Source organism: Nerophis lumbriciformis, linkage group LG37, assembly GCF_033978685.3.
Source record: "Nerophis lumbriciformis linkage group LG37, RoL_Nlum_v2.1, whole genome shotgun sequence".
Classification (NCBI taxonomy): Eukaryota; Metazoa; Chordata; class Actinopteri; order Syngnathiformes; family Syngnathidae; genus Nerophis; species Nerophis lumbriciformis.
The window spans coordinates 12,852,501-12,877,500 of record NC_084584.2 but is presented as its reverse complement, the minus strand read 5'-3'; the positions used below and the strand labels follow the sequence as shown (position 1 = coordinate 12,877,500).

Below are 25,000 nucleotides of genomic sequence, written 5' to 3'. Positions count from 1 at the left end.
TTTAGGTCTCGCAACTACGGTAAACAGCCGCCATCTTTTTTCCCCGTAGAAGAGGAAGCGCTTCTTCTTCTACGGTAAGCAACCGCCAAGGTAAGCACCCGCCCCCATAGAAGAGGAAGCGCTTCTTCTTCTACTGTAAGCAACCACCCGCCCCCGTAGAAGAAGAAGAAGAAGCGGATATTACGTTTCATTTCATTTGTGTGTTTACATCTGTAAAGACCACAAAATGGCTCCTATTAAGAGACACGCGTACAACGTAGAATTCAAACTCAAGGCAATAAGTCACGCAGTAGAACACGGAAATAGAGCAGCAGCAAGAGAATTGAAGCAACAAGATGACCTGCGCCACTAAGACAGGGAGACAGCGCCGGACGACATACGCCAACATCTGCCAGTGGATTGTAAATGCCTGGGCGGATATATCGGTCTCAACTGTGGTCCGAACTTTCCGGAAGGCAGGATTCACGGAACTGCTGGACAACAATAGCAACATTGACTCTGATGACTTCGACGAGATGGAGCCGGCCATTTTGGATCCCGTATTCGCCCAACTTTTTAATTCGGACACCGAAGGAGAAGAATTCGAGGGATTTATGAATGAAGAATAACTTCAGAAAGTGAGCGTTATGTTTATTTTGTGTGTTGTGACATTGCTATTGCTCTGCACTATTTTGAATTTTACTATGTTTGTGATTGCACATTTGCACATTACCGTACATTTTGGGAGTGAACAGAGTTGTTAGAACGCTGGTTTTTAATATATTATTAAAGTTTGACTGACCTATCTGATTGTTTTTTTGACATTCCCTTTAGCGCAGTTAGATGCGGCTTATAACACGGGGCGGCTTATAGGTGGACAAAGTTTTGAAATATGCCGTTCATTGAAGGCGCGGCTTATAACCCAGGGCGGCTTATGGTGCGGAAAATACGGTATATATATATATATATATATATATATTAGGGGTGTAACGGTACGTGTATTTGTATTGAACCGTTTCGGTACGGGGGTTCCGGTTCGGAGGTGTACCGAACGAGTTTCCACACAGACATATTAAGTAGCGTAACGCACGTTGTGTAAACAATGCACACCGAGGCACAACACACGGCATGCTAGCAGCTAACGGGCTTGGATAGACTGACCATACGTCCTCTTTTCACCAGACATGTCCTCTTTTGCGGAGCTGTCAGGGCGGAGTTTCTTAAATGCCTCAAATGTCCGGCATTTTGAGTTACGTTTGCGTGTATTTTCAATGTACGTTCAGGGTTAAGAAGGGGTTAAAAACAAAACAAATTGTGCGGCGCAGCAGCATTGGTGAGGGAGGGGCAGAGACAGAGAGAGCGAGAGAGTTATGATAAACGCGCATGCGTCGCCAGGCTCTGCTTTTTATCCATAGATTTATCACATTTAATTTTTTATTATCTATAACAGGGGTGTCAAAAGTGTGCCCAGGAGGTCATTTGCTGCCCACAGCTAATGTTTTAAAGGCCCACGGCACATTCTAAAAATACTATTAAAATAAACAAAAACAGAACAAAAGTGAAATAAAAAAGCTTAAAGGTGAAATGTAATTTAGAAAAAGTTGCAATGTTGACTACCGGTAATAAAACAAAGCTGTTTTTCTTTCTTTCAAACTGTCATTGCTCAAAACATAATATTGAATCAAAATCAATGTTATTATGAATTATTGACCTATCCAAGGTTCCCATTACTTCACATCAAATATTCCACTAAGAAAAATATTTTTGGTGGAAGATTTTGCAAATTTGGTAAATAAATAACCCACAAATGTATATTTTGTTGATTTCTTACTGTACAGAAAATGAACCGAACCGTGACCTCTAAACTGAGGTACGTACCAAACCCAAATTTTTGTGTACCGTTACACCGCTAATATATATATACATATACATACCTGCCAACTTTTGAAATCAGAAAAACCTAGTAGCCAGGGTCCAGGGGCCACAGAATGATTGATTGCATTCAGACAGGTTAAAATGTTGCTAAAACCATCACTTTTCTATCAGTCACAGTGACTTTTCAAAACAAAAATATTACAGCAAAAATCATATGAGTTGATTGACATGTTTATTCTGTAAGCTAACTTCAATAGTTTGAAATTATTTTGACAGTTAATGCCAGTTATCCTGTCAACCTTTCACAAGACTTCAATATGTTAATTGAAAGTATAAACAGTATAAACACTTTTTACAGTAAACAAATGGTAAAACAGTACTAAACATCCATCCATCCATCCAATTTCTACCGCTTATTCCCTTTTGGGGTCGCGGGGGGCGCTGGAGCCTATCTCAGCTACAATCGGGCGGAAGGCGGGGTACACCCTGGACAAGTCGCCACCTCATCGCAGGGCCAACACAGATAGACAGACAACATTCACACTCACATCCACACACTAGGGCCAATTTTTTTAGTGTTGCCAATCAACTTATCCCCAGGTGCATGTCTTTGGAAGTGGGAGGAAGCCGGAGTACCCGGAGGGAACCCACGCAGTCACGGGGAGAACATGCAAACTCCACACAGAAAGATCCCGAGCCCGGGATTGAACCCAAGACTACTCAGGACCTTCGTATTGTGAGGCAGATGCACTAACCCCTCTGCCACCGTGCTGCCCAGTACTAAACAATTCCATTAAAAAAAAAATTGGTGTCATTATTAACTTTCTGTCCAAGCTTGTATAATCTACTGCCTTGTTCAATTGTAAAAAATATTCTGTGCCTTCACATTTCTATCACAATTATCATACTGTAAACATGGTAAGCTAACTTCATTAAAATTAATAGTCCTGTCAATAGCATGGAATTACAATTCAAATGTAGTTTTTTTGTAAGCCTTTCAAAAGAATTCAAAATATGAAAAATTAATGAAAATTAATTTAAGCCATCAGACACTTGAAAAGTGGCACATCACATCTCTAATGTAATCATTTTAACTTTTCAACAGAAATAGCACTGCAAAAATATTAAGGACATACTTCTGTATTTTGGTAGTTATGCTGTCAACATTTAACAAGATTTCTTCAACTTAGACTTGAAAGCATAAATAGTATAAACACTTTTAACAGTATAACAGTACTAAACAATTCCAATAGATAACATTGGTGTCATTACCTTTTTGTGGCTAAAATCCAAATTTAGCAACGGCATTAGACTTATGTTTTTTTGTCCCAACGTGGTCTTTTACATCGCTAATTCCTCCGTGTCCGATCGAAAAATCTTGTCTGCACAAGGTGCAATTCGCGTAGTTTTCCCCCTTTTTGGAACGGATAATTATTCCCGGATAGGCTTTTGAATATTCTTCACGGAATGACTGCAGTTTTCTTTTCGGTTTAAGACTCGTTTGCGATTTTTCTCCGGCTGATTCCATGATCGTTCGCTCGTTTGGAAACAATGGCCTCGTGCTTGGCAGCGGTGCTATAAATAGCCTCGCGCATGGCATTCGGAATGGCTCGATAGGAAGTTACGGGAAGCAGTGTCGATTGTGATTGTTGTTACGCGATTTCGTGAATAAAACTTAAAAAAAAAAAAAAAAATGTAATTAATGAAAAACCGTATTTTTTATCACTGCAACCGTAACCCGGAATAGGTTGATGAAAACCGTACTAATTACGGGAAAACCGGAGTAGTTGGCAGGTATGCATATATATATATACATATATATATGTAGTGTGTCGCCGTGAGAGGCTGAAAAGAAAGAGACGTGGTGTGCGGGCGTGTTCAGTGGTTAAAATGCGTGCCTGTTGGTCATTCTACGTGTGGGGGGTGTCACTGATGTCTTTATTATATATTTCTTTTTCTAATATTTGGCGATTGACCGGTAGGGTCGATCGTGATCGACAGGTCGGCGACCCCTGTTGTGTGTCCGCTTGAAAAATGACAATTGCTTATCAAATTGACGGGCGATGTCGCCCATGTTGTACTACAGAAGTGGTGGTAGAGTAAACTGTCTTGCTCCTGCTCGACCGTCATGAATAGTAACAGTAATTCAGTACAGTATGAGTCATTTGTTGCGTAGGTGTCGGATGAAAAGCCTGCAGATGGCGCTACAAGTTGGTTGTATTTTACCAGAGAAAGTTAAGTTAAAAGTTAAAGTACCAATGATTGACACACACACACTAGGTATGTCAATATTATTCTCTGCATTTGACCCATCACCCTTTATCACCCCCTGGGATGTGAGGGGAGCGGTGAGCAGCAGCGGTGGCCGCGCCCAGGAATTCTTTTTTGGGTGATTTAACCCCCAATTCCAACCCTTGATGCTGCCAAGCAGGGAGGTAATGGCTCCCATTTTTATAGTCTTTGGTATGACTCGGCCGGGGTTTGAACTCACAACCTACCAATCTCAGAGCGGACACTAACCACTTGGCCAGTGTTTTTCAACCACTGTGCCACTAGTGTGCCGTGAGATACAGTCTGGTGTGCCGTGGGAGATTATCTAATTTCAGCTATTTGGGTTAAAAATATTTTTCGCAAACCAGTAATTATAGTCTGCAAATGATGTGTTGTTGTTGAGTGTCGGTGCTGTCTAGAGATCGGCAGAGTAACCGTGTAATACTCTTCCATATCAGTAGGTGGCAGCCTGGTAGCTAATTGCATTGTAGATGTCGAAAACAGCGGGAGGCAGCGTGCAGGTAAAAAGGTATCTAATGCTTAAACCAAAAATAAACAAAAGGTGAGTGCCCCTAAGAAAAGGCATTGAAGCTTAGGGAAGGCAGAACAAAACTAAAACTGAGCTGGCTGCAAAGTAAACAAAAACAGAATGCTGGACGACAGCAAAGACTTACTGTGGAGCAAAGACGGCGTCCACAAAGTATATCCGAACAAGACATGACAATCAACAATGTCCCCACAAAGAAGGATACAAACAACGGAAATGTTCTTGATTGCTAAAACAAAGTAGATGTGGGAAATATCGCTCAAAGAAAGACATGAAACCTGCTGCAGGAAAATACCACAACAAGAGAAAAAACCACCAAAATAGGATTGGATCCCCTTCGTTATTTACTCTCCCACATGCAACTGTGTTTAGATAGATTCCGAACTTGTCCCACCTGCCCAGGGTCTCTGTTAGGGATGTCCCGATCCGATATTTGGATCGGATCGGCTGCCGATATTTGCCAAAAAATGCGTATCGGCAAGGCATGGGAAAATGCAGATCCAGATCCAGTTAAAAAAAAAACTCCGCTCCGTGTTTTCCAACGCACCTATTTAAATAATACATTCCACTTTTCTGCTGCTCCCTAATTTCCGTTCCGCATTTTCCAGCACACCTTCAACACATCCACAGGTCTGTGAATTCTCACGCAGTTGCTTTTAGCTGCTGGCATTACACGACAGGCTCTTCTCACTCTTTTATGTGTCTCCCTCTCACAGACAGCAAGCGCACCTTCTTACACACGTCACATACTCTCACGTCATACGTCACATACTGTCACGTCATACGTCACATACTGTCACGTCATACGTCACATACGTATACGCCCTCCCCGAGCAGAGAGGTAGCAGCATGGCTAACGTTAGCTGTGATGCTAGCGCAGCCGTGTGACCAATGTTCTCTCTAAGGTGCGCGCCTGTGCAATTGCGCACTGCTCAAACGTCCTCTGCGCATAGCAATTATATGCCACGCACAAAATCAAATAAAAAAATAAGCGCATAACAATTTTCGACACACGGACACGACAGAGAAAACCGTTTTCGTCATCATTGTTCAAATATTGTAACGTCTGTCGAGACGCTTACCGTATTTTCCGCACTATAAGGCGCACCTAAAAACCACAAATTTTCTCAAAAGCTAACAGTGCGCCTTATAACCCGGTGCGCTTTATTACGATTAATTTTCATAAAGTTTCGATCTCGCAACTTCGGTAAACAGCCGCCATCTTTTTTCCCGGTAGAACAGGAAGCGCTTCTTCTTCTACGCAAGCAACCGCCAAGGAAAGCACCCGCCCCCATAGAACAGGAAGCGCTTTAAGCAACCACCCGCCCCCGGAAGAAGAAGAAAAAACGCGCGGATATCACCGTACGTTTCATTTCCTGTTTACATCTGTAAAGACCACAAAATGGCTCCTACAAAGGACAAGGATCCGGTTCATAAAAAGACGCAATCTCTCCATCCGCACACGGATTACTACCGTATTTCACAGCAACTGATATTCCTGTGATCCGCACTGTGGAACGGGAGCACGTACGGTGAATATTCGCACCACAGGGAATGAGAAGTCATCCTTCACTGTGGTTCTAGCTTGCCATGCTAACTTCCACCCATGGTGATATTCAAAAGGAAGACCTTGCCAAAAGAGACCTTTCCAGCCGGCGTCATCATAAAAGCTAACTCGAAGGGATGGATGGATGAAGAAAAGATGAGCGAGTGGTTAAGGGAAGTTTACGCGAAGAGGCCGGGTGGCTTTTTTCACACAGCTCCGAAGGCGAACACACCTTCACTAAGACGGGCAGACAGCTCCGGACGACATACGCCAACATTTGCCAGTGGATCGTAAATGCCTGGGCAGATATTTCGGTCACAACTGTGGTCCGAGCTTTCCGGAAGGCAGGATTCACAGAACAACAGCGACACTGACTCCCGATGACTTCGACGAGACGGAACCGGCCATTTTGGATACCACGCTTGCGCAACTTTTCAATTCGGACACCGAAGACGAAGAATTCGAAGGATTTACGAATGAAGAATAACTTCAGAAGGTGAGCGCTATGTTTATTTTGTGTGTTGTGACATTAACGTTCGAGCAACATTATGTTACTATTGCTCTACACCATTTTGAATTTTACTATGTTTGTGATTGCACATTTGCGTACATTTTGGGACAGAGTTGTTAGAACGCTGGTTTTCAATATATTATTAAAGTTTTACTGAACTATCTGACTGTTTTTTTGACATTCACTTTAGCGCAGTGTTTTTTTGACATTCACTTTAGCGCAGCGTAGGCGCGGCTTATAGTCCGGGGCGGCTTATTGGTGGACAAAATTATGAAATATGTAATTCATAGAAGGTGCGGCTAATAATCCGGTGCGCCTTATAGTGCGGAAAATACGGTATCTCCATTCGGTGCCACACGCCCACACCATCAAAATGCCGAGGCAAACATTTCCAGATCAACACCGTATGAAAAAATTAGTGATTTTTTTAGTTGTGATTTCCTTCTCTGCATGAAAGTTTAAAAGTAGCAAGTAAAAGTAATGCAGTATGAAGAAGAATGTTTTAATGTAGACATGCAAGCCTTGAAAGAAAATGTTGAAAATCAAGACTACATTTCCTGCAAATGGGTGCATTTCTACCCTATATTTTAACTTTAGATTTATTCTCATATCAAACTCTTTTGGCTGTCTTTTTTGACACTTACATCAGGCGCCCCCCTCCACACCCCGGATTATAAATAATTCAATGTGATTATCTTGTGTGATGACTGTATTATGATGATAGTATATATCTGATAGTATATATCTGTATCATGAATCAATTTAAGTGGACCCCGACTTAAACAAGTTGAAAAACTTATTGGGGTGTTACTATTTAGTGGTCAATTGTACGGAATATGTACTTCACTGTGCAACCTACTAATAAAAGTCTCAATCAATCAATCAAAACACGTAGAATCATCATACTGCTGTGATTATATGCATCAAGGGTTCATTCAAGGCTGAGGCAAAATATCGAGATATATATCGTGTATCGCAATATGGCCTTAAAATATCGCAATATTAAAAAAAGGTCATATCGCCCAGCCCTAGTTCAATGATGCCATTTCTGTTTGTCATGTATAATTTTGTCTATTTTGTGTTTATCCTTGAATAAACAGGTCAGTTTCTTGTTACCAACCATTGTGTATTATTCAAACTCCCCTAATTCAGCTGGCTAGTTGTTAGCAAGAGTACTAAAACCCTTTTCAACATGATTCTGACAACTAAGTAGGCTAAATAACTTTAAACTTTAATACATGCTTGGATAGGCCAGTATCGGTATCGGTCAGTATCGGTATCGGATCGGAAGTGCAAAAACAATATCGGTATCGGATCGGAAGTGCAAAAACCTGGATCGGGACATTCCTAGTCTCTGTACCACATCTGCGGTCCCCTCCAAGGTTTCTAATTGTAGCCCATCGGGTTGAGTTTTTTCTTGCCCTGATGTGGGATCTCAGCCGATGATGTCGTTGTGGCTTGTGCAGCCCTTTGAGACACTTGTGATTTAGGGCTATATAAATCAACTTTGATTGATTGATTAAGATTTTAGTGGGGGGAAATAGGTCGTTGACGTTAACTCAGACGACAATTTTTAGCCAACAACAGAGCTTTCTGGGTATGATATCTGTTTTTTGTTCACCTTTCTGACGTCGGAGCTTTTGGGTTCGCTCGTCCAGGTGATGATGCGGGAGACGGCGAGCCGAGTCTCGCTGGAGTTGACAAAGTCAGGAGCTTCCATCTGTAGCGTCAGCGTCTCGATGTACCTCAGGATGGCCACCTTCACCTGCGACCAACACAACATTAGCCTATTAGCTTGTTCCACCAACAACATTAAAATGGTTCACCACATGTGCGTCATCAGCCACTCTGAAAATGAAATAATCGGATGAATCAGGGGGCGGGGGGAGGGAAATGATACAAGGACATGCGGTGCTTTGTGGGGCAAAAGAAGAGCATTCTGAGAAAATTCAAGCAAAACAAATGGCTTTCTCTTTTCGCCCACAACTTCCTGCTCACCACGTCACCATTGCTCCCCCCCGGAGCGCACTGACCTGGCGGGAGCGGCTCCAGGCTGCGGCCTGCTCGTCTAGCGAGCAGACGTGGCGCCGCACTCTGGGGGGGAGCAATTTTACCCCGGGCGCCCCCCTGCCTCGCCCGCAACACGAGCTCCGCACAGGCTTCAGAGAGAGAGAGCAGAGGCACCGCGTCAGGTCAACGAGGTGTTGAAAAGATGAGGGCTGGAACATTATGGCAAAAATAATAATCACCATTATTTGGACTGATATTGGAATCACTAGATCAACTCCAAATTATAAAAACTAAAATCGATTTTCAACAAATAAAAAGTGTGAATAAGAATCAATGTGTAAAAAGATGTGTTTAGGCCGTGTCCATGCAACCAGAGGAAGCTTTATTTAACCTGTTTTGAAAAAGTTTCATTGTAACTATCCATCCATCCATTTTCTACCGCTTATTCCTTTTGGGGTTGTGGGGGTGGGGGGAGCTGGAGCCTATCTCAGCTCATTATAACTATTCACTCACCGCAATTCCCAATCACGATTAATAACATGGATTTTCACCAAAACGTCATTGTGGAGTTACTGAGTCTGTGTAGCTGATCGGAGCGCTAGTTTGCGCAGCTAGTGGGTCCGTGACGATGACTTCTGTTTTGTTTGATCAGCCGTTTTACTGACGTGTTACAGACATCGTTTGGAAACAATTAAGGTATGTAAATAAACATTTACAGAATATTTATGTGTAAATAACTAATTTCACAATAGCTTATAGTCTGGTGCGGCTTATATATGGAAAATATGTTCCTCTTCTAAAATGTAATGGGTGCGGTAAGGCTGGGCGATATGGCCTTTTTTTAATATCTCGATATTTTTAGGCTATGTCACGATACACCATATATATCTGGATATTTTGCCTGAGCCTTGAATGAACACTTGATGCATATAATCACAGCAGTATGATGATTCTATGTGTCTACTAGAGATGCGCGGATAGTAGAGATGCGCGGTTTGCGGGCACAACCGAGGAGTCCGCGGATTATCCGCGGATCAGGCGGATGAAATTTAAAAAAATTAGATTTTATCCGCGGGTTGGGTCGGGCGGTTGAAATAAAAAAAAATTAGATTTTAAATAGATTCAGGCGGGTGGCAGTTAAACCAATTCGGAAATATATATACATAGTTAAATGTTGTTACCCACATACGAAAAACGAGCAGGCACCTGCTGCATATGCCACAACAGAAGAAGAAAAAAAAAAGAGATGGACACTTTTACGGAGCGGAGAAGGGACGCCTCGCCGGGGTCCGGGACCGAGGCCCCTTCCCCCGAGAGGGCCCCACCGGGAGCCGTAGCTGAGGCGATCCGCGAGAAGGGCCCGACGCACGTCCAGGGTCACCACCGCGCCCACCGCACCGACACCCCGCCTCGTCCGCCTTCGCCGCGGCCGGCGTCACGCGCAGCAGGTAAGCAGCTTACCTGCCCGCCACCCCCGTGGCCGGGGGCTCGTAACAGGGGTCACTCCGCGCGCTCCGCCCGTGCAGCTTACCTGCCCGCCACCCCTGTTGCCGGGGGCGCATAACAGGGGTCACTCCGCGCGCAGTGCGCTCACGAAAGGGGTGGGGCTCACCCTGGTTGATATAGACAGCAGGACGGTGGCCATGTAAGTCGGAACCCGCTAAGGAGTGTGTAACAACCCACCTGCCGAATCAACTAGCCCTGAAAATGGATGGCGCTGGAGCGTCGGGCCCATACCCGGCCGTCGCCGGCAGCGAGACGCGCTTGGAGGTGCGCTCAGCGCGGCTCCCATATGATTGCCAACTGGTGTGCGTCTGGGCCGTGACAGCGTGGCACGCGAATGTCTGTGCTGCATTGGATCAGTCTCCTTTCTTTAACAGGCAAAAGCTTTATAACCTCACTAATGCCTTGCATCGTCTATATTAGATATATAACAACGGGCGGGTGCGGTTCTGATCAAATGTTAGATCGGGTGGATGGCGGATGGTTGACGACTTTCTGATGCGGTTGCGGATGAAATAATTGCCTATCCGCGCATCTCTAGCGGATAGGCAATTATTTCATCCGCAACCGCATCACAAAAGTCGTCACCCATCCGCCATCCAACCGAGCTAACATTTTATCAAAACCGCACCCACCCGCACCCACCCGTTGTTATATATCTAATATAGACGATGCAAGGCATTAGTGAGGTTATAAAGCTTTTGCCTGTTAAAGAAAGGAGACTGATCCAATGCAGCAGAGACATTCAATGCGTGCCACGCTGTCACGGCCCAGACGCACACCAGTGCGCAATCATCTGGGAGCCGCGCTGAGCGCACCTCCAAGAGCGCTCGCGCCACTCAAACTGCTGCAGGCAGCTGCGTTCTATCTTGTTTTAAAATCCTGTGGCACTCTTCTGGGATCACGGCGGACGAAACTGCTCATGCTCAGGGTGTTTGTGGAGGTTCGGGGTTTTGCACAAATGTGATGCACCATGTTAGATGTCCCGGTTTTGTGACTGTCGTAGACATAAACAGCGTCGCAGCTCTTGCAAATCACGTAGCCAGCATTACTATCATCCTGATTTACAACCTCATAAAAACGAGTCCACGCTGAACTTTTCTGGCCTTTTTTTCCCCTGGTCTTAAGTATTCCCTTTTTTAGTTTGTCGCGTACCACGTTTGCTGCCGGCGTTGCCATTTTTTTTTTTTTTCTTCTTCTGTTGTGGCGTGCTGCAGGTGCCTGCTCGTTTTTCGAATGTGGGTAACAACATTTAACTATGTATATATATTTCCGAATTGGTTTAACTGCCACCCGCCTCAATCTATTTAAAATCTAATTTTTTTTTATTTCAACCGCCCGACCCGACCCGCGGATTAAATTTAATTTTTTTTAATTTCAACCGCCCGACCCGCGAATAAAATCAAATTTTTTTTAATTTCAACCGCCCGACCCGCGGATAATCCGCGGAATTCACGGTTGTGTCCGCAAACCGCGCATCTCTAGTGTCTACATTAAAACATTCTTCTTCATACTGCATTAATATATGCTACTTTTAAACTTTCATGCAGAGAGGGAAATCACAACTAAAAGTGTATTTATTAAAGAGTTATTAAGCAGTGGCACAAACATTCATGTCATTTCAAAACAGAAAGTGCAAGATTGTCAGAGACATTTTAAAAAAAGCTATTAGTGCACTTTTGTGCATGATGTCACTAAGATGACATATCAAAACAACACTAAATTAAAATGCACTTTTTGTACAGAACGCTACTACAATAGTTAAAAACAAATAAAGTGCACTTTTGTGCATGATGACACACAAGATATTTCAATAAGTGTCAAATAAAAATGAGCTGCATAATAGGAAATCAAATAGTGTATGTCCTTCGCTATCTTCTTATGTCGTGGAATATTTTTGTCATACGGTGTTGATGTGGAAATGGTTGCCTCGGCATTTTGTTGGTGTGGCACCGAACGCAGATGTTGACATGCAGAGTTTCAATCACTCTTCATTCTCTAGCGGGTGACTTTTAAAATGATGCTACATATTAGCAGTAATGCTACTTTTTGTAGCAACGCTTTTGCCCCACACTTGACAAATTACGGTTGTCTGTCCGACATATTCCCGCTTGAAGCCAAACCACCGCCAGACGATGTAACCCGTACTGTTTTTCTTGGGAATTAATTCTTCCTTCATTTGTTAGCAGATTCGCACCTTCTTTCTCTCGTATTACCACTCGCACCACAGCTAACGTTACCCATGCCGCTACCTCTCTGCTCGGGGAGGGCGTATACGTATGTGATGTATGTAAGAAGGTGCGCTTGTTTATGTCTCTGTGAGAAGGAGAGACAAGAAATAGTGAGAAGAGCCTGTAGTGTAATGCCCGCAGCTAAAAGCAACTGCGTGAGAACGTATACTCCAATATCACCATATAGTCATTTTCTTTATCGCACAGAGACAAACCCGCGATATATCGAGTATATCGCCCAGCCCTAGGGTGCGGCTTATATCCCAGTGAAATACGGTATTTTCCCTGATACTCTGGGTTTAACAGCGGATTCTGATTTATTGGCCAAGTCTTTAACTCCGTCCGTAATTACGTTAACGTGGAAACCATACGGCCTAACTTTTTGTTGTTGAGTTTAGCGATTATTGATTAGGCATACTAGTTCGGTGCCAAACTTCTTTTTTCAATCATACTCTCAGTCAATTTTCCCTCTAATTTTTCATGTGTGTCAGCAAACGCACAAACACCCTGAGCATTCAGTGGAATACAGACGTGCACACTGTGGTCATACCAGCAGCACATTTGTCTCAAACCTGACATAACAATTTAAATGTCTTATTATTATAATCAAGTGACAGTAGTCAATTTCAAGAGATTATTTTCTAATATATGTGATTTGGCCCACTTAGATATTTTTTTTTTTATCAGCTATGCACTATAGTATTTTATACCTGGGTGGGGGTCCTGCTTTGGAAAGATTGTGTACCCCTTTCAGAGATCACATTTAGTTCCCCTTAAAACATTCACATGTTGCATGAGATGAAGTGTTTATTAACTTTCTGTCCGTAAAATAAATATTTTTATTAGCAATTATGTAGTCCAGTAACATCATTTCATGATTAATATCCAAAAAATAACATTCTTAGCAAATGACAGTAGAATAAGCACACTGATTGAGGAGTCATAGTAAAACCACCTGAAATTTACACTTCACGTGTCGTGTTGGAGTTGTCCAACTTTTTGTGTGGCCATAAACGCACCAGTGGCTAATTGCCATAGTGTATGTGTTGGTGCAGGTGAGCGAGAGCAAGCGGCTGCTGTTGATATAACAGATGACAAAGAGTTGCTTGTGGCTTAGTTTGTACGGCAGACAACGACCAGTTTTGCTAGATAAAAGTATTTTACACATTGTTTTGGTGTGGTTATGGCCGACAAACAATTTCGCTAAATAAAAGGACCGATGGAATTCCTGTCCTCCTTTAAAGATGAACATTATCACCAGACCTATGTAAGCGTCAATATATATCTTGATGTTGCAGAAAAAAGACCATATATTTTTTTAACCGATTTCCGAACTCTAAATGGGTGAATTTTGGCGAATTAAACGCCTTTCTACTATTCGCTCTCGGAGCGATGACGTCACGTTGTGACGTCACATCGGGAAGCAATCCTCCATTTTCTCAAACACCGAGTCAAATCAGCTCTGTTATTTTCCGTTTTTTTCGACTGTTTTCCGTACCTTGGAGACATCATGCCTCGTCGGTGTGTTGTCGGAGGGTGTAACAACACGAACAGGGACGGATTCAAGTTGCACCAGTGGCCCAAAGATGCGAAAGTGGCAAGAAATTGGACGTTTGTTCCGCACACTTTACCGACGAAAGCTATGCTACGACAGAGATGGCAAGAATGTGTGGATATCCTGCGACACTCAAAGCAGATGCATTTCCAACGATAAAGTCAAAGAAATCTGCCGCCAGACCCCCATTGAATCTGCCGGAGTGTGTGAGCAATTCAGGGACAAAGGACCTCGGTAGCACGGCAAGCAATGGTGGCAGTTTGTTCCCGCAGACGAGCGAGCTAAACCCCCTATCGACCCTAGCTTCCCTGGCCTGCTGACATCAACTCCAAAACTGGACAGATCAGCTTTCAGGAAAAGAGAGCGGATGAGGGTATGTCTACAGAATATATTAATTGATGAAAATTGGGCTGTCTGCACTCTCAAAGTGCATGTTGTTGCCAAATGTATGTCATATCCTGTAAACCTAGTTCATAGTTGTTAGTTTCCTTTAATGCCAAACAAACACATAACAATCGTTGGTTAGAAGGCGATCGCCAAATTCGTCCTTGCTTTCTCCCGTGTCGCTGGCTGTCGTGTCGTTTTCGTCGTTTTCGCTTGCATACGGTTCAAACCGATATGGCTCAATAGCTTCAGTTTCTTCTTCAATTTCGTTTTCGCTACCTGCCTCCACACTACAACCATCCGTTTCAATACATGCGTAATCTGTTGAATCGCTTAAGCCGCTGAAATCCGAGTCTGAATCCGAGCTAATGTCGCTATACCTTGCTGTTCTATGCGCCATGTTTGTTTGTGTTGGCATCACTATGTGACGTCACAGGAAAATGGACGGGTGTATATAACGATGGTTAAAAATTTTTTAGGGATATTGCGTGGTGGGTAGAATTTTGAAAAAAACTTCGAAAAATAAAATAAGCCACTGGGAACTGATTTTTAATGGTTTTAACCCTTCTGAAATTGTGATAATGTTCCCCTTTAAGTGTCTCCATAGACGTTACAATAATTTAAGTGTTGACAAACATTGTTTTATCTGTTGTGGCTGCCTTTCGTCACCTGTTACTCACAGTTGCATTGCAAAATCATACAAAACAAACGATTTGTTTATTTTGTTTAGAGTGGGATTTGATTTTTTGCGCGGCATAGATTTGCTGTGCGCAGAGGACGCGTGAGCAGTGTGCAATTGCGCAGGTGCGCACCTTAGAGGGAACGTTGCTCTCATTTATGTTTCATTGTTACAAGCTCAGAAGTTTGAATGCACGTCGTTCGGCACATGAATCGTTTTTTTTGTTCATGATCGTGAGAAGCCAAAATCAAAATCGAGATTGAAATTCGATAACTCGTCCGGCTCGAGAAAGGATTCAGATAAGGGAGCAGGAAATTATGCGATGATGGAAAACTAAAAGATGGAGAAGGTGCAGTGCTAACAGTCAACATGGCTACAACTGTCCCGTCCACTCCTTCACATGCTCCTGGTCCAATACAAAAACACAGAACAAAGTTTTTTATCTACCTTGAGGTTGGGAGTCTGAGTTTGGTCCATGGTGAACCTCATGAGGATGGTGAACTGGAGGTCATTGGGGAAGGACTCGCTGCAGAGACAGAGACAGCTTCCACTCAGCAAAAGGACAGCGCTTGCATAAAAGGATGATGGCACTTTGAGTGCGGCTGACCGGGTGACGTCCAGCGCCCTCTGAACTTTGGCCTGCACGGAGCCCAGCAGGTCCGCTCCCATCTTCTTGAGCAGCTGTGTGAGCAGGACAAACAGCCAGTCCTGCAGGTCGTCCTTGTGGACCTGGATGAAGTCCACCAGCGTCTCCAGGAACATACTGAACACCTAAGAGGAACACACACGGTTTCAGTCATGTATAGACGTCTTCAACTTCACTGAAACAACCCAAGACTATAAAGGTTATTTGTCTAGGACGGGGTCGGCAACCCGCGGCTCCGGAGCCGCATACGGCTCTTTGATCACTCTGATGCGGCTCAGCAGCTTACTTGCTGAACCCCCCCAATTGTCCCGTGAGACTTCCGGATTTCAGTGCCTCTCGCAGAAAACTACCGGGATTAGTATTCACCGATTTTCACCCTTAAAGCTATATTAAGGGCGTGCCGTGATGGTACAACATTTGGCGCCCTCTACAATCTGTATTGACAGCGTGCCAGCCCAACACTTGTTATACAATATACATCTTCTGCTTGCACACGTAAGAGACAGCAAGGCATACTTGGTCAACAGCCACACAGGTTACACTGACGGTGACCATATAAAACAACTTTAACACTCTTACTAATAATGCGCCACACTTTGAACCAAAACCAAACAAGAATGACAAACACATTTCGGGAGAACATCTGCACCTTAACACAACATAAACACAACAGAACAAACACCCAGAATCCCATGCAGCCCTGACTCTTCCGGGCTCCATTATACACCCCTGCTACCACCAAACCCCGCCCCCACCCCAACCCTGCTCCCTCACACATTATCCTGTTAAACTGTAAGTAGGTTAGATAATTATTAAATATGATGAAAATCAAGAGTAAGATTACTAACTCAGTGTTAATATTGATTGGGCCCCAAACCCCTTGTAGAGGAGTGTTTTTGCCCCTAGGTCAAAAAGGTTAAGAACCCCTGTTGTAAGACAAACTGAACCGTCCGCTTGTGATGGATGATTGAGAACATCCATAGACAACACATTAGCTGGAGTTTGAAAAGACACTCAGTACCGTGCAACAAAAAGCTGAATGAAGTTCAAAAGTTCCACTCCCTCTACAATTTCACGGAAATTGGTTTTGTATTTCTTGCATAAACCTGCAAACTGTCTTCCTTGTAATGTTTTGTGACATAAATGACTGCTATAAAAGTCTGTATCAGTCCTTTTGTTATAACAGGTTTTGTGGTTATTTACCCAGGTCACCAATTAGATTTTTGGAAATAATAAAAAGACCCACAAAGTTCAGAGAATCCCTATATCATGAGGTTTTCCCCATACACCGATGGCGTCAGCTCGCTGCTACTTTTAGGTTCTCCATCGAAAACCTGCCGGCGACCCGCTCAACCACAGCGTCTTTGCTTTGGATTTGACGTAGACACGGAGGAAGCATCCGGCTTTAGCCCGCTGTGTGGGCACTCGGACTTTGGCAATCTAGTAGTTGAATCGCAAATTGGATAACATCTTGGAGAATCTTTCCACTCTGCAAGGCGAAATGACGATACATTTGGGAGCCAGAATATACAAATGGAGCAGACAAACCATTGGAAAGTGGTTTGCCCACCCTAACTAAAACAACCCTTATCTAGGGCTGTACAGTGAGAGCATTTCAGTCGTGTTTGCTACTAAAAATAGCTGGTGCGAGTATTGAGAAAAAAACAAAAGTTAGCGTTTAATTAGCGTTTTGCCCCTGAAATAAATACATCCAAATTTGATCGAACGAGATTAAAATTTTCGGCCATCTGTATAACATGTTTGAGGGGGCGGTATGGCGTAGTGGGTAGAGCGGCCGTGCCAGAAACCTTAGGGTTGCAGGTTCGCTCCCCGACTCTTGACATCCAAATTGCTGCCGTTGTGTCCTTGGGCAGGACACTTCACCCTTGCCCCCGGTGCCGCTCACACTGGTGAATGAATGATAGGTGGTGGTCGGAGGGGCCGTAGGCGCAAACTGGCAGCCTCGCTTCCGTCAGTCTACCCCAGGGCAGCTGTGGCTACAAATGTAGCTTCCCACCACCAGGTGTGAATGAATGATGGGTTCCCACTTCTCTGTGAGCGCTTTGAGTATCTACTAATAGAAAAGCGCGATATAAAATCTAATCCATTATTATTATTATTATACACTTAAACCATAACCAAATGGACAAGTGATTGACATGGAGGTGTAATTTATCACTCTGTGCACACCGACAGCTGTGTGTGTCCCTCCGGCGCCATGCACAGAGAGGAGCGGGTCTGTAGCTGTAGTGGGGCTGTGTGAGAGCTCCAAGTCTTGCAACACGAAGGAAAAAGGTCACAGTTGGTGGAACTGGTCAGTAAAAGACGGGTTTTTTTCCAAAACTTGACACAAACTGCACTGCGTGCCAGTAACTACGATGGTCGGAGGTAATATTGAACAAATCAATGATTGAAGTGACAAACGTGTCATCCAAACAATACCCCGTTTGTTGACAAGAACATACAGCCATGGAAGCACATTCAATCTGTTTACGAAGCAGAGGTAACACAAACCAGTGAAAGATTGAAAAGAGTTGCCGTCAGAGTCAAACTTCTGCTAGCCTGCTAACAAAACAACTCAAACTATAGCGTAAACTCGATGACGTCACACGTCACTTGGCAACAGGCACCGCCTTTTAAAAGGCGCACCCACAGACGCATACACAAACTTATCTTAACTGCATTATGCCAGATATTTGAATTTTTAAGTAGCGCAATAATCACTTTCCCTCGTAATTAATTACATTTATTCAAGAGTAATCCTGTTAGTATTTCAATTACTTTTTTGATAAAGTAAGGAGTAACTATGATAAAAAGTAATTTTCAGAACATAGTCTCATGATCAGTTGGCAGGTTGGTGTTCAAGGCTAACATCTTTGTGTGTATGTGTTGTGTTTTTAGTGTTCTCCTGCCTTCTCCTCTTGTCTGCACCTGTGCTTTTAGTGATTTGTCCTCGGCAAAGGGCGGACCTTGAGGCACACCTGCTCGCAATTAGCACTCCGGTATTTAGGCACGTCACGGTCAGCTTGGCCTCGCCGGTTATTGTCTCCTGCACCTCCCACGTGCATGTGCCTGCTTCACTTCATCAGTCCCGGTATGTTGCCTCTCCTTATTCCTGTAGTCCCTCACCTCTTCGTGTTTGCTTCCTAGCCCCCCTGAGGTAAAGAGGATTTTGTGTTGGACTTTTTGCTGTGTTCAGTGCGCCCTGGCCTTTTTCCCTGCCGACCACTGTGGAACCTGTTTTTGTTTGTTTATTCATGGTGTGCACTTCTGCCCCATCGCCTTTTGTTACACTTTTTGGATTTATTAAATATTCCCCTTTTTATAATTCAACCTTGCCTCCCGTCTCTGCATCCTGGGATCACCTCCTTGATCAGGTCCTAACACATACTTGCCAACCTTGAGACCTCCGATTTCGGGAGGTGGGGGGTGGGGGGGCGTGGTCGGGGTGGGGCGGGGGCGTGGTTGGGGGTGGGGCTAAGAGGGGAGGAGTATATTTACAGCTAGAATTCACCAAGTCAAGTATTTCATACATATATATATATATGTGTATATATATATATATATATATATATATATATATATATATATATACATACATACAATATATATGAATAAAAGAAATACTTGAATGTCAGTGTTCATTTATTTACACATATACACACACATAACACTCATCTACTCATTGTTGAGTTAAGGGTTGAATTGTCCATCCTTGTTCTATTCTCTGTCCCCATTTTTCTAACCATGCTGAACACCCTTTCGCAGGTACCCAGAAAGGTTTCAAGTACCACCAAAAAAACTGAATCTCTGAAGACATTATAAAAATCTGTGTTAAAGGTGTACAAATACTGTTTGTATAATAAGCATGTTATTTTTTTTTTTACAAATGAGGGTTAAGAGTTCAGTACTAAAAAAAAAAAAAAAAAAGAATATGACTTAAGTACAGTTTTTTAATTGAGCTGCTGCATTTTTTGGTTGGGTTGTTTATTTATTTTGAGTAACTCTATGTTTTTCTGTTGCCATCTCCTGGTGAATGTTGGCTATAGCGTACTGGGGTTACTTTTTGGTTGGCCAACGATTTACGTGGTGTTGCGCACCTGACGTCACTCAGGTCCGCATGGAGCTGGAGTGGGCGTGGCTTCCAGCTCCTCCTGAATTTCGGGAGATTTTCGGGAGAAAATTTGTCCCGGGAGGTTTTCGGGAGAGGCGCTGAATTTCGGGAGTCTCCCGGAAAATCCGGGAGGGTTGGCAAGTATGTCCTAACAGTATGTCCTGTAATAATGTTTGTTGTTAAAGGTCAATTATGTCCATGTTGCTGCTGACCTTTAAACATGTCCTCTTAAAGCAGTGCACTTTATTTCACATGTTATTTTGTGTTTCTGCTAGCTGAAGAATTGAGCATAGTTAAATGGTTTTTTTTAAAGAAGATTGGAGATTATATTGGACTTTTCTTATTATTATTTCAAAGGCTTTTTCTCAAAGCACCTATTAAGTTGGGATTCTATTGTACAAAACCTACTTTTCTTACTTGTTGTTACCTGTTTTTGTGTATTTGGGATCCACATCAGTCCTGAAAATGTAAAATCAAGGCATGGTGGAGATATTTAGTTACGTCAACAGGTATTTCCATGTATGGGTTCGTTTATGGGTGTAGGGTTATGAGCCCTACACTCGTGTCTCGAGTTTTGTGTGCCGTAACTTATTGTTGCTCGAGGTTTTTGTTTTTCTGGTCCTGTACGTCTGCTTTTGGACGGATGTATTTAAAAACTAACGTTGTTATGACAATAAAGTTCTATTGTAAACAATACCAACAGCGCTCCATCAGACACAGGTGTGAGTCTGATAAAAGAATGTTCTGCTACAAAGCGATGCCGAGGTCATGTAATGTAACACCGTCTCTATGAGAGAAGCCAGTGTTGTGCTGTTGCCTTGGTAACCGGTTAGCCTTTCATCTGAACACAGGACAGAAAAGTCAAACTTACTCTCTGTGGCGTTCCGGGGTGGAAAGCGGCATGGAGGAGAAAAAGAGACACAAGATTAGAATTCAAGTGGACACCAATCCAGCATGGAGGTGTTGTCTGTGTGAGGTTTAGTGCAGGAGAGATGAAGGAACAAAAGAAGGCAACGATGCATTTCTTTGTGATGAGATGCAATACCTTGAAGGAGGCTGAGCTTATACCGGATTCTGCCGTGCCGTACACCCTGCCGGAGTCTCGCTGAAATTCATTGAAATCATCAAATGTCAAAAGTAAAAAAAAAAAAAAAAAAAGGATGGGCACGCGTGTGGGGCGACAGCTGTTTGCCAGTTAGATCGAGCGCCGAGCAGCTGGTTAGTCCAAGAGAAGGATTGTGTCTATGTGTTTGGTATTTAGGAAGTGGCAGCGAATGCAGCGAGAACGCCTTCAAGAACGACCGTTCCGAAGAGAGTGAGGTCAAAGGTCAAAAGTGCGGCGTGGCATGCCGTGAGAAAACACTGTGCGGCACACGCTGCATGCCTGTGTTGGCGTCATGCATGCAGGTGAGTGTGTGCTCTTCACAGTCCTCTTTTCTTGCTTGGGAAGGGGGGGCAGAATCCGGTACAGTGAGGAATTGGGGGAGGGGAGGGCGACATGGTGTAAAACCAGAGCAAAGTGGGTGAATGTGTGTGACGTGCACTCCATGCAGCCATACCTTGCTATGGGGGTCGGCAAACATTCGGGTGAAGATTTCGCACAGCCTCTTCAGCTCCACACGGCTGCACATAAAAAGAAGACATTGTGAAGGATGTGCCTGTAAATATTCTCATTCATCGGGTTATCGTAGTTGGCGGGTTATCGTAGTCGTCGGGTTATCATAGTCGTCGGGTTATCATAGTCGTCGGGTTACCGTAGTCGACGGGTTACTGTATTCATCCAATTATCGTAGTCGTCGGGTTATCGTAGTCGTCGGGTTATCGTAGTCAACGGGTTATTGTATTTATCCGGTTATCGTATTCGTCCGGTTATCGTAGTCAACGGGTTATTGTATTTATCCGGTTATCGTATTCGTCCGGTTATCGTAGTCGTCGGGTTATCGTAGTCGTCGGGTTATCGTAGTCGTCGGGTTATCGTAGTCGTCGGGTTATCGTAGTCGTCGGGCTATCGTAGTCGTCGGGTTTTCGTAGTAGTCGGGTTATCGTAGTAGTTGGGTTATCGTAGTCGACGGGTTACTGTATTCATCCGGTTATCGTATTCATCCGGTTATCGTAGTCGTCCGGTTATCGTAGTCGTCGGGTTATCGTAGTCGACGGGTTACTGTATTCATCCGGTTATCGTAGTAGTCGGGTTATCGTAGTAGTCGGGTTATCGTAGTCGACGGGTTACTGTATTCATCCGGTTATCGTATTCGTCTGGTTATCGTAGTCGTCGGGTTATCGTAGTCGTCGGGCTATCGTAGTCGTCGGGTTATCGTAGTCGTCGGGTTATCGTAGTCGTCGGGTTACCGTAGTCGACGGGTTACTGTATTCGTCCGGTTATCGTAGTCGTCGGGTTATCGTAGTCGTCAGGCTATCGTAGTCGTCGGGTTATCGTAGTCGTCGGGTTATCGTAGTCGTCGGGTTACCATAGTCGTCGGGTTACCGTAGTCGTCGGGTTACTGTATTCATCCGGTTATCGTATTCGTCCGGTTATCGCAGTCGTCGGGTTATCGTAGTCGTCGGGTTATCGTAGTCGTCGGGCTATCGTAGTCGTCGGGTTATGGTAGTCATCGGGTTATCGTAGTCATCGGGTTATGGCAGTCATCACGTTATCACATTCACCGGGTTATTGTAGTCAAGTTATCGTAGTCATGAAGTTATCGTAGTCATCAGGTTATCGCATTCATAAGGTTATTGTAGTCATCAGGTTATATTAATCAGGGTATCGCATTCACCGGGCTATCGTAGCCATCGGGCTATCGTAGTCACCGGGTTATCACATTCACCGGGTTAATCGTAGTTGTCGGGTTATCGTAGTCGACGGGTTACTGTATTCATCCGGTTATCGTATTCGTCCGGTTATCGTAGTCGTCGGGCTATCGTAGTCGTCGGGTTATGGTAGTCATCGGGTTATGGTAGTCATCGGGTTATCGCAGTCATCACGTTATCACATTCACCGGGTTATTGTAGTCAAGTTGTCGTAGTCATGAAGTTATCGTAGTCATCAGGTTATCGTAGTCATCAGGTTATATTAATCAGGGTATCGCATTCACCGGGCTATCGTAGCCATCGGGTTATCGTAGTCACCGGGTTATCACATTCACCGGGTTAATCGTAGTCGTCGGGTTATCACATTCACCGGGTTAATCGTAGTCGTCGGGTTATCGTAGTCATCGGGCTATTGTAGTCATCGGGTTATCGTCGTCATCAAGTTTGCGCATTCACCGGGTTATCGCATTCACCGGGTTATCGAATTCACCGGGTTATCGAATTCATCAAGTTATCGTAGTCATCAAGTTATCGTAGTCATCAAGTTATCGTAGTCATCAGGTTATCGCATTCATCAGGTTATATTAATCAGGGTATCACATTCACCGAGTTATCGTAGTCATCGGGTTATCATAATCATCAGGTTATCGTAATCATCGAGGTATCGTAGTCCATCCATCTTCTTCCGCTTATCCGAGGTCGGGTCGCGGGGGCAGCAGCCTAAGCAGAGAAGCCCAGACTTTCCTCTCCTCAGCCACTTCGTCCAGCTTCTCCCGGGGGATCCCGAGGCGTTCCCAGGCCAGCCGGAAGACATAGTCTTCCCAACGTGTCCTGGGTCTTCCCCGTGGCCTCCTACCGGTCGGACGTGCCCTAAACACCTCCCTATTGGAGGCGTTTGGGTGGCATCCTGACCAGATGCCCGAACCACCTCATCTGGCTCCTTTCTTTGTGGAGGAGCAGCGGCTTTACTTTGAGCTCCTCCCAGATGACAGAGCTTCTCACCCTATCTCTAAGGGAGAGCCCCGCCACCCGGCGGAGGAAACTCATTTTGGCCGCTTGTACCCGTGATCTTGTCCTTTCGGTCATAACCCAAAGCTCATGACCATAGGTGAGGATCAAATCAAATCAAATCAACTTTATTTATAGGATGGGAACGTAGATCGAACGGTTAATTGAGAGCTTTGCCTTCCGGCTCAGCTCCTTCTTCACCACAACGGATCGATACAGCGTCCGCATTACTGAAGACGCCGCACCGATCACACGATCCACTCTTCCCTCACTCGTGAAAAAGACTCCGAGGTACTTGAACTCCTCCACTTGGGGCAGTGTCTCCTCCGCAACCCGGAGATGGCACTCCACCCTTTTCCGGGCGAGAACCATGGACTCGGACTTGGAGGTGCTGATTCTCATCCCAGTCGCTTCACACTCGGCTGCGAACCGATCCAGTGAGAGCTGAAGATCGTAGTCATCAGGTTATATTAATCGGGTTTTCGTATTAATCAGGTTATTGTATTCATCGAGTTATCGCAGTCATCAAGTTATCGTATTTTAATATTTGTTAGGTTATTGTATTCTCAGGGCATTAAACCGATCCCAACTTGACTGTTACAATAGAGTTAAACTAGTGGGTATGTTCCCACTTTTAGAGGATAAACATTCACCATTCTCTCAGACTAGACCCGTCTTTTATAAGCCTGTGAGCATGAACTGATAAAGCTTTCTCAGATGAGTTCAAACGCCTTCCAAGTAGCGTTTCAAAAAGGCGGAACATTTCCACAGGAAGTTAAAACGGGGATTTTTGTGTTTTGTTACGTGTGCGCACAGTGGATGTGTCTGCTGCATTGTACTTCCACCTTTGATTTGAAAATGTAGTTCTGGAAAAGCAATCCGGAGTTTTATTAAATCAAGTTTTCAATTTGGTATATTTTCCAGAATTACCCAGTTTAACCTCAAATGGAAATTCACTAGAAACTGTCCAGAAATGTTCCACCCCATTGCAACCACTAGCTCTAAAGGTAGGTACACGCACGCACGCACGCACGCACGCACGCACGCACACGCACGTTTACGAAGAAATTAAACATTGCCCTGACTTGTGTTGGTACGTTTAAAGCTATTTGAAGAAGTTTGTGCAACAAGAATCAACATTTATTATTATACAACAAAGATAAGAAGGAGGGCAAGAATTTTAACAATGCTAGTTTGTGCATAGAACACACACACACACACACACACACACACACACACACACACACACACACACACACACACACACACACACACACACACACACACACACACACACACACACACACACGGTCAAAGTGTACATACACTT

The 25,000-nt window shown here is 44.1% G+C and overlaps 1 protein-coding gene and 1 long non-coding RNA gene across 23 annotated transcripts in view; one reads left to right on the top strand and one right to left on the bottom strand.

The window, feature by feature from the left end:
• Positions 1-25,000, bottom strand: part of clasp2 (cytoplasmic linker associated protein 2) — a 181,597-nt gene that overhangs the window by 21,968 nt on the left and 134,629 nt on the right. For all 21 annotated transcript variants that reach the window (XM_061931367.1, XM_061931376.1, XM_061931368.1 and 18 more), the window contains 5 exons: positions 21,411-21,474; positions 20,723-20,956; positions 15,699-15,862; positions 15,539-15,617; positions 8,351-8,494 (listed from right to left, as the gene is read on the bottom strand). In XM_061931367.1, the coding sequence (XP_061787351.1) occupies positions 8,351-8,494; positions 15,539-15,617; positions 15,699-15,862; positions 20,723-20,956; positions 21,411-21,474 (685 nt within the window). The remainder of the gene's footprint in view (positions 1-8,350; positions 8,495-15,538; positions 15,618-15,698; positions 15,863-20,722; positions 20,957-21,410; positions 21,475-25,000) is intronic.
• LOC133577497 (uncharacterized) overlaps positions 20,933-25,000 on the top strand; it is a 19,554-nt gene continuing 15,486 nt past the window's right edge. For both annotated transcript variants that reach the window (XR_009811740.1, XR_012049372.1), the window contains exons 1-2: positions 20,933-21,258; positions 24,595-24,677. This is a non-coding gene — a long non-coding RNA (uncharacterized lncRNA). The remainder of the gene's footprint in view (positions 21,259-24,594; positions 24,678-25,000) is intronic.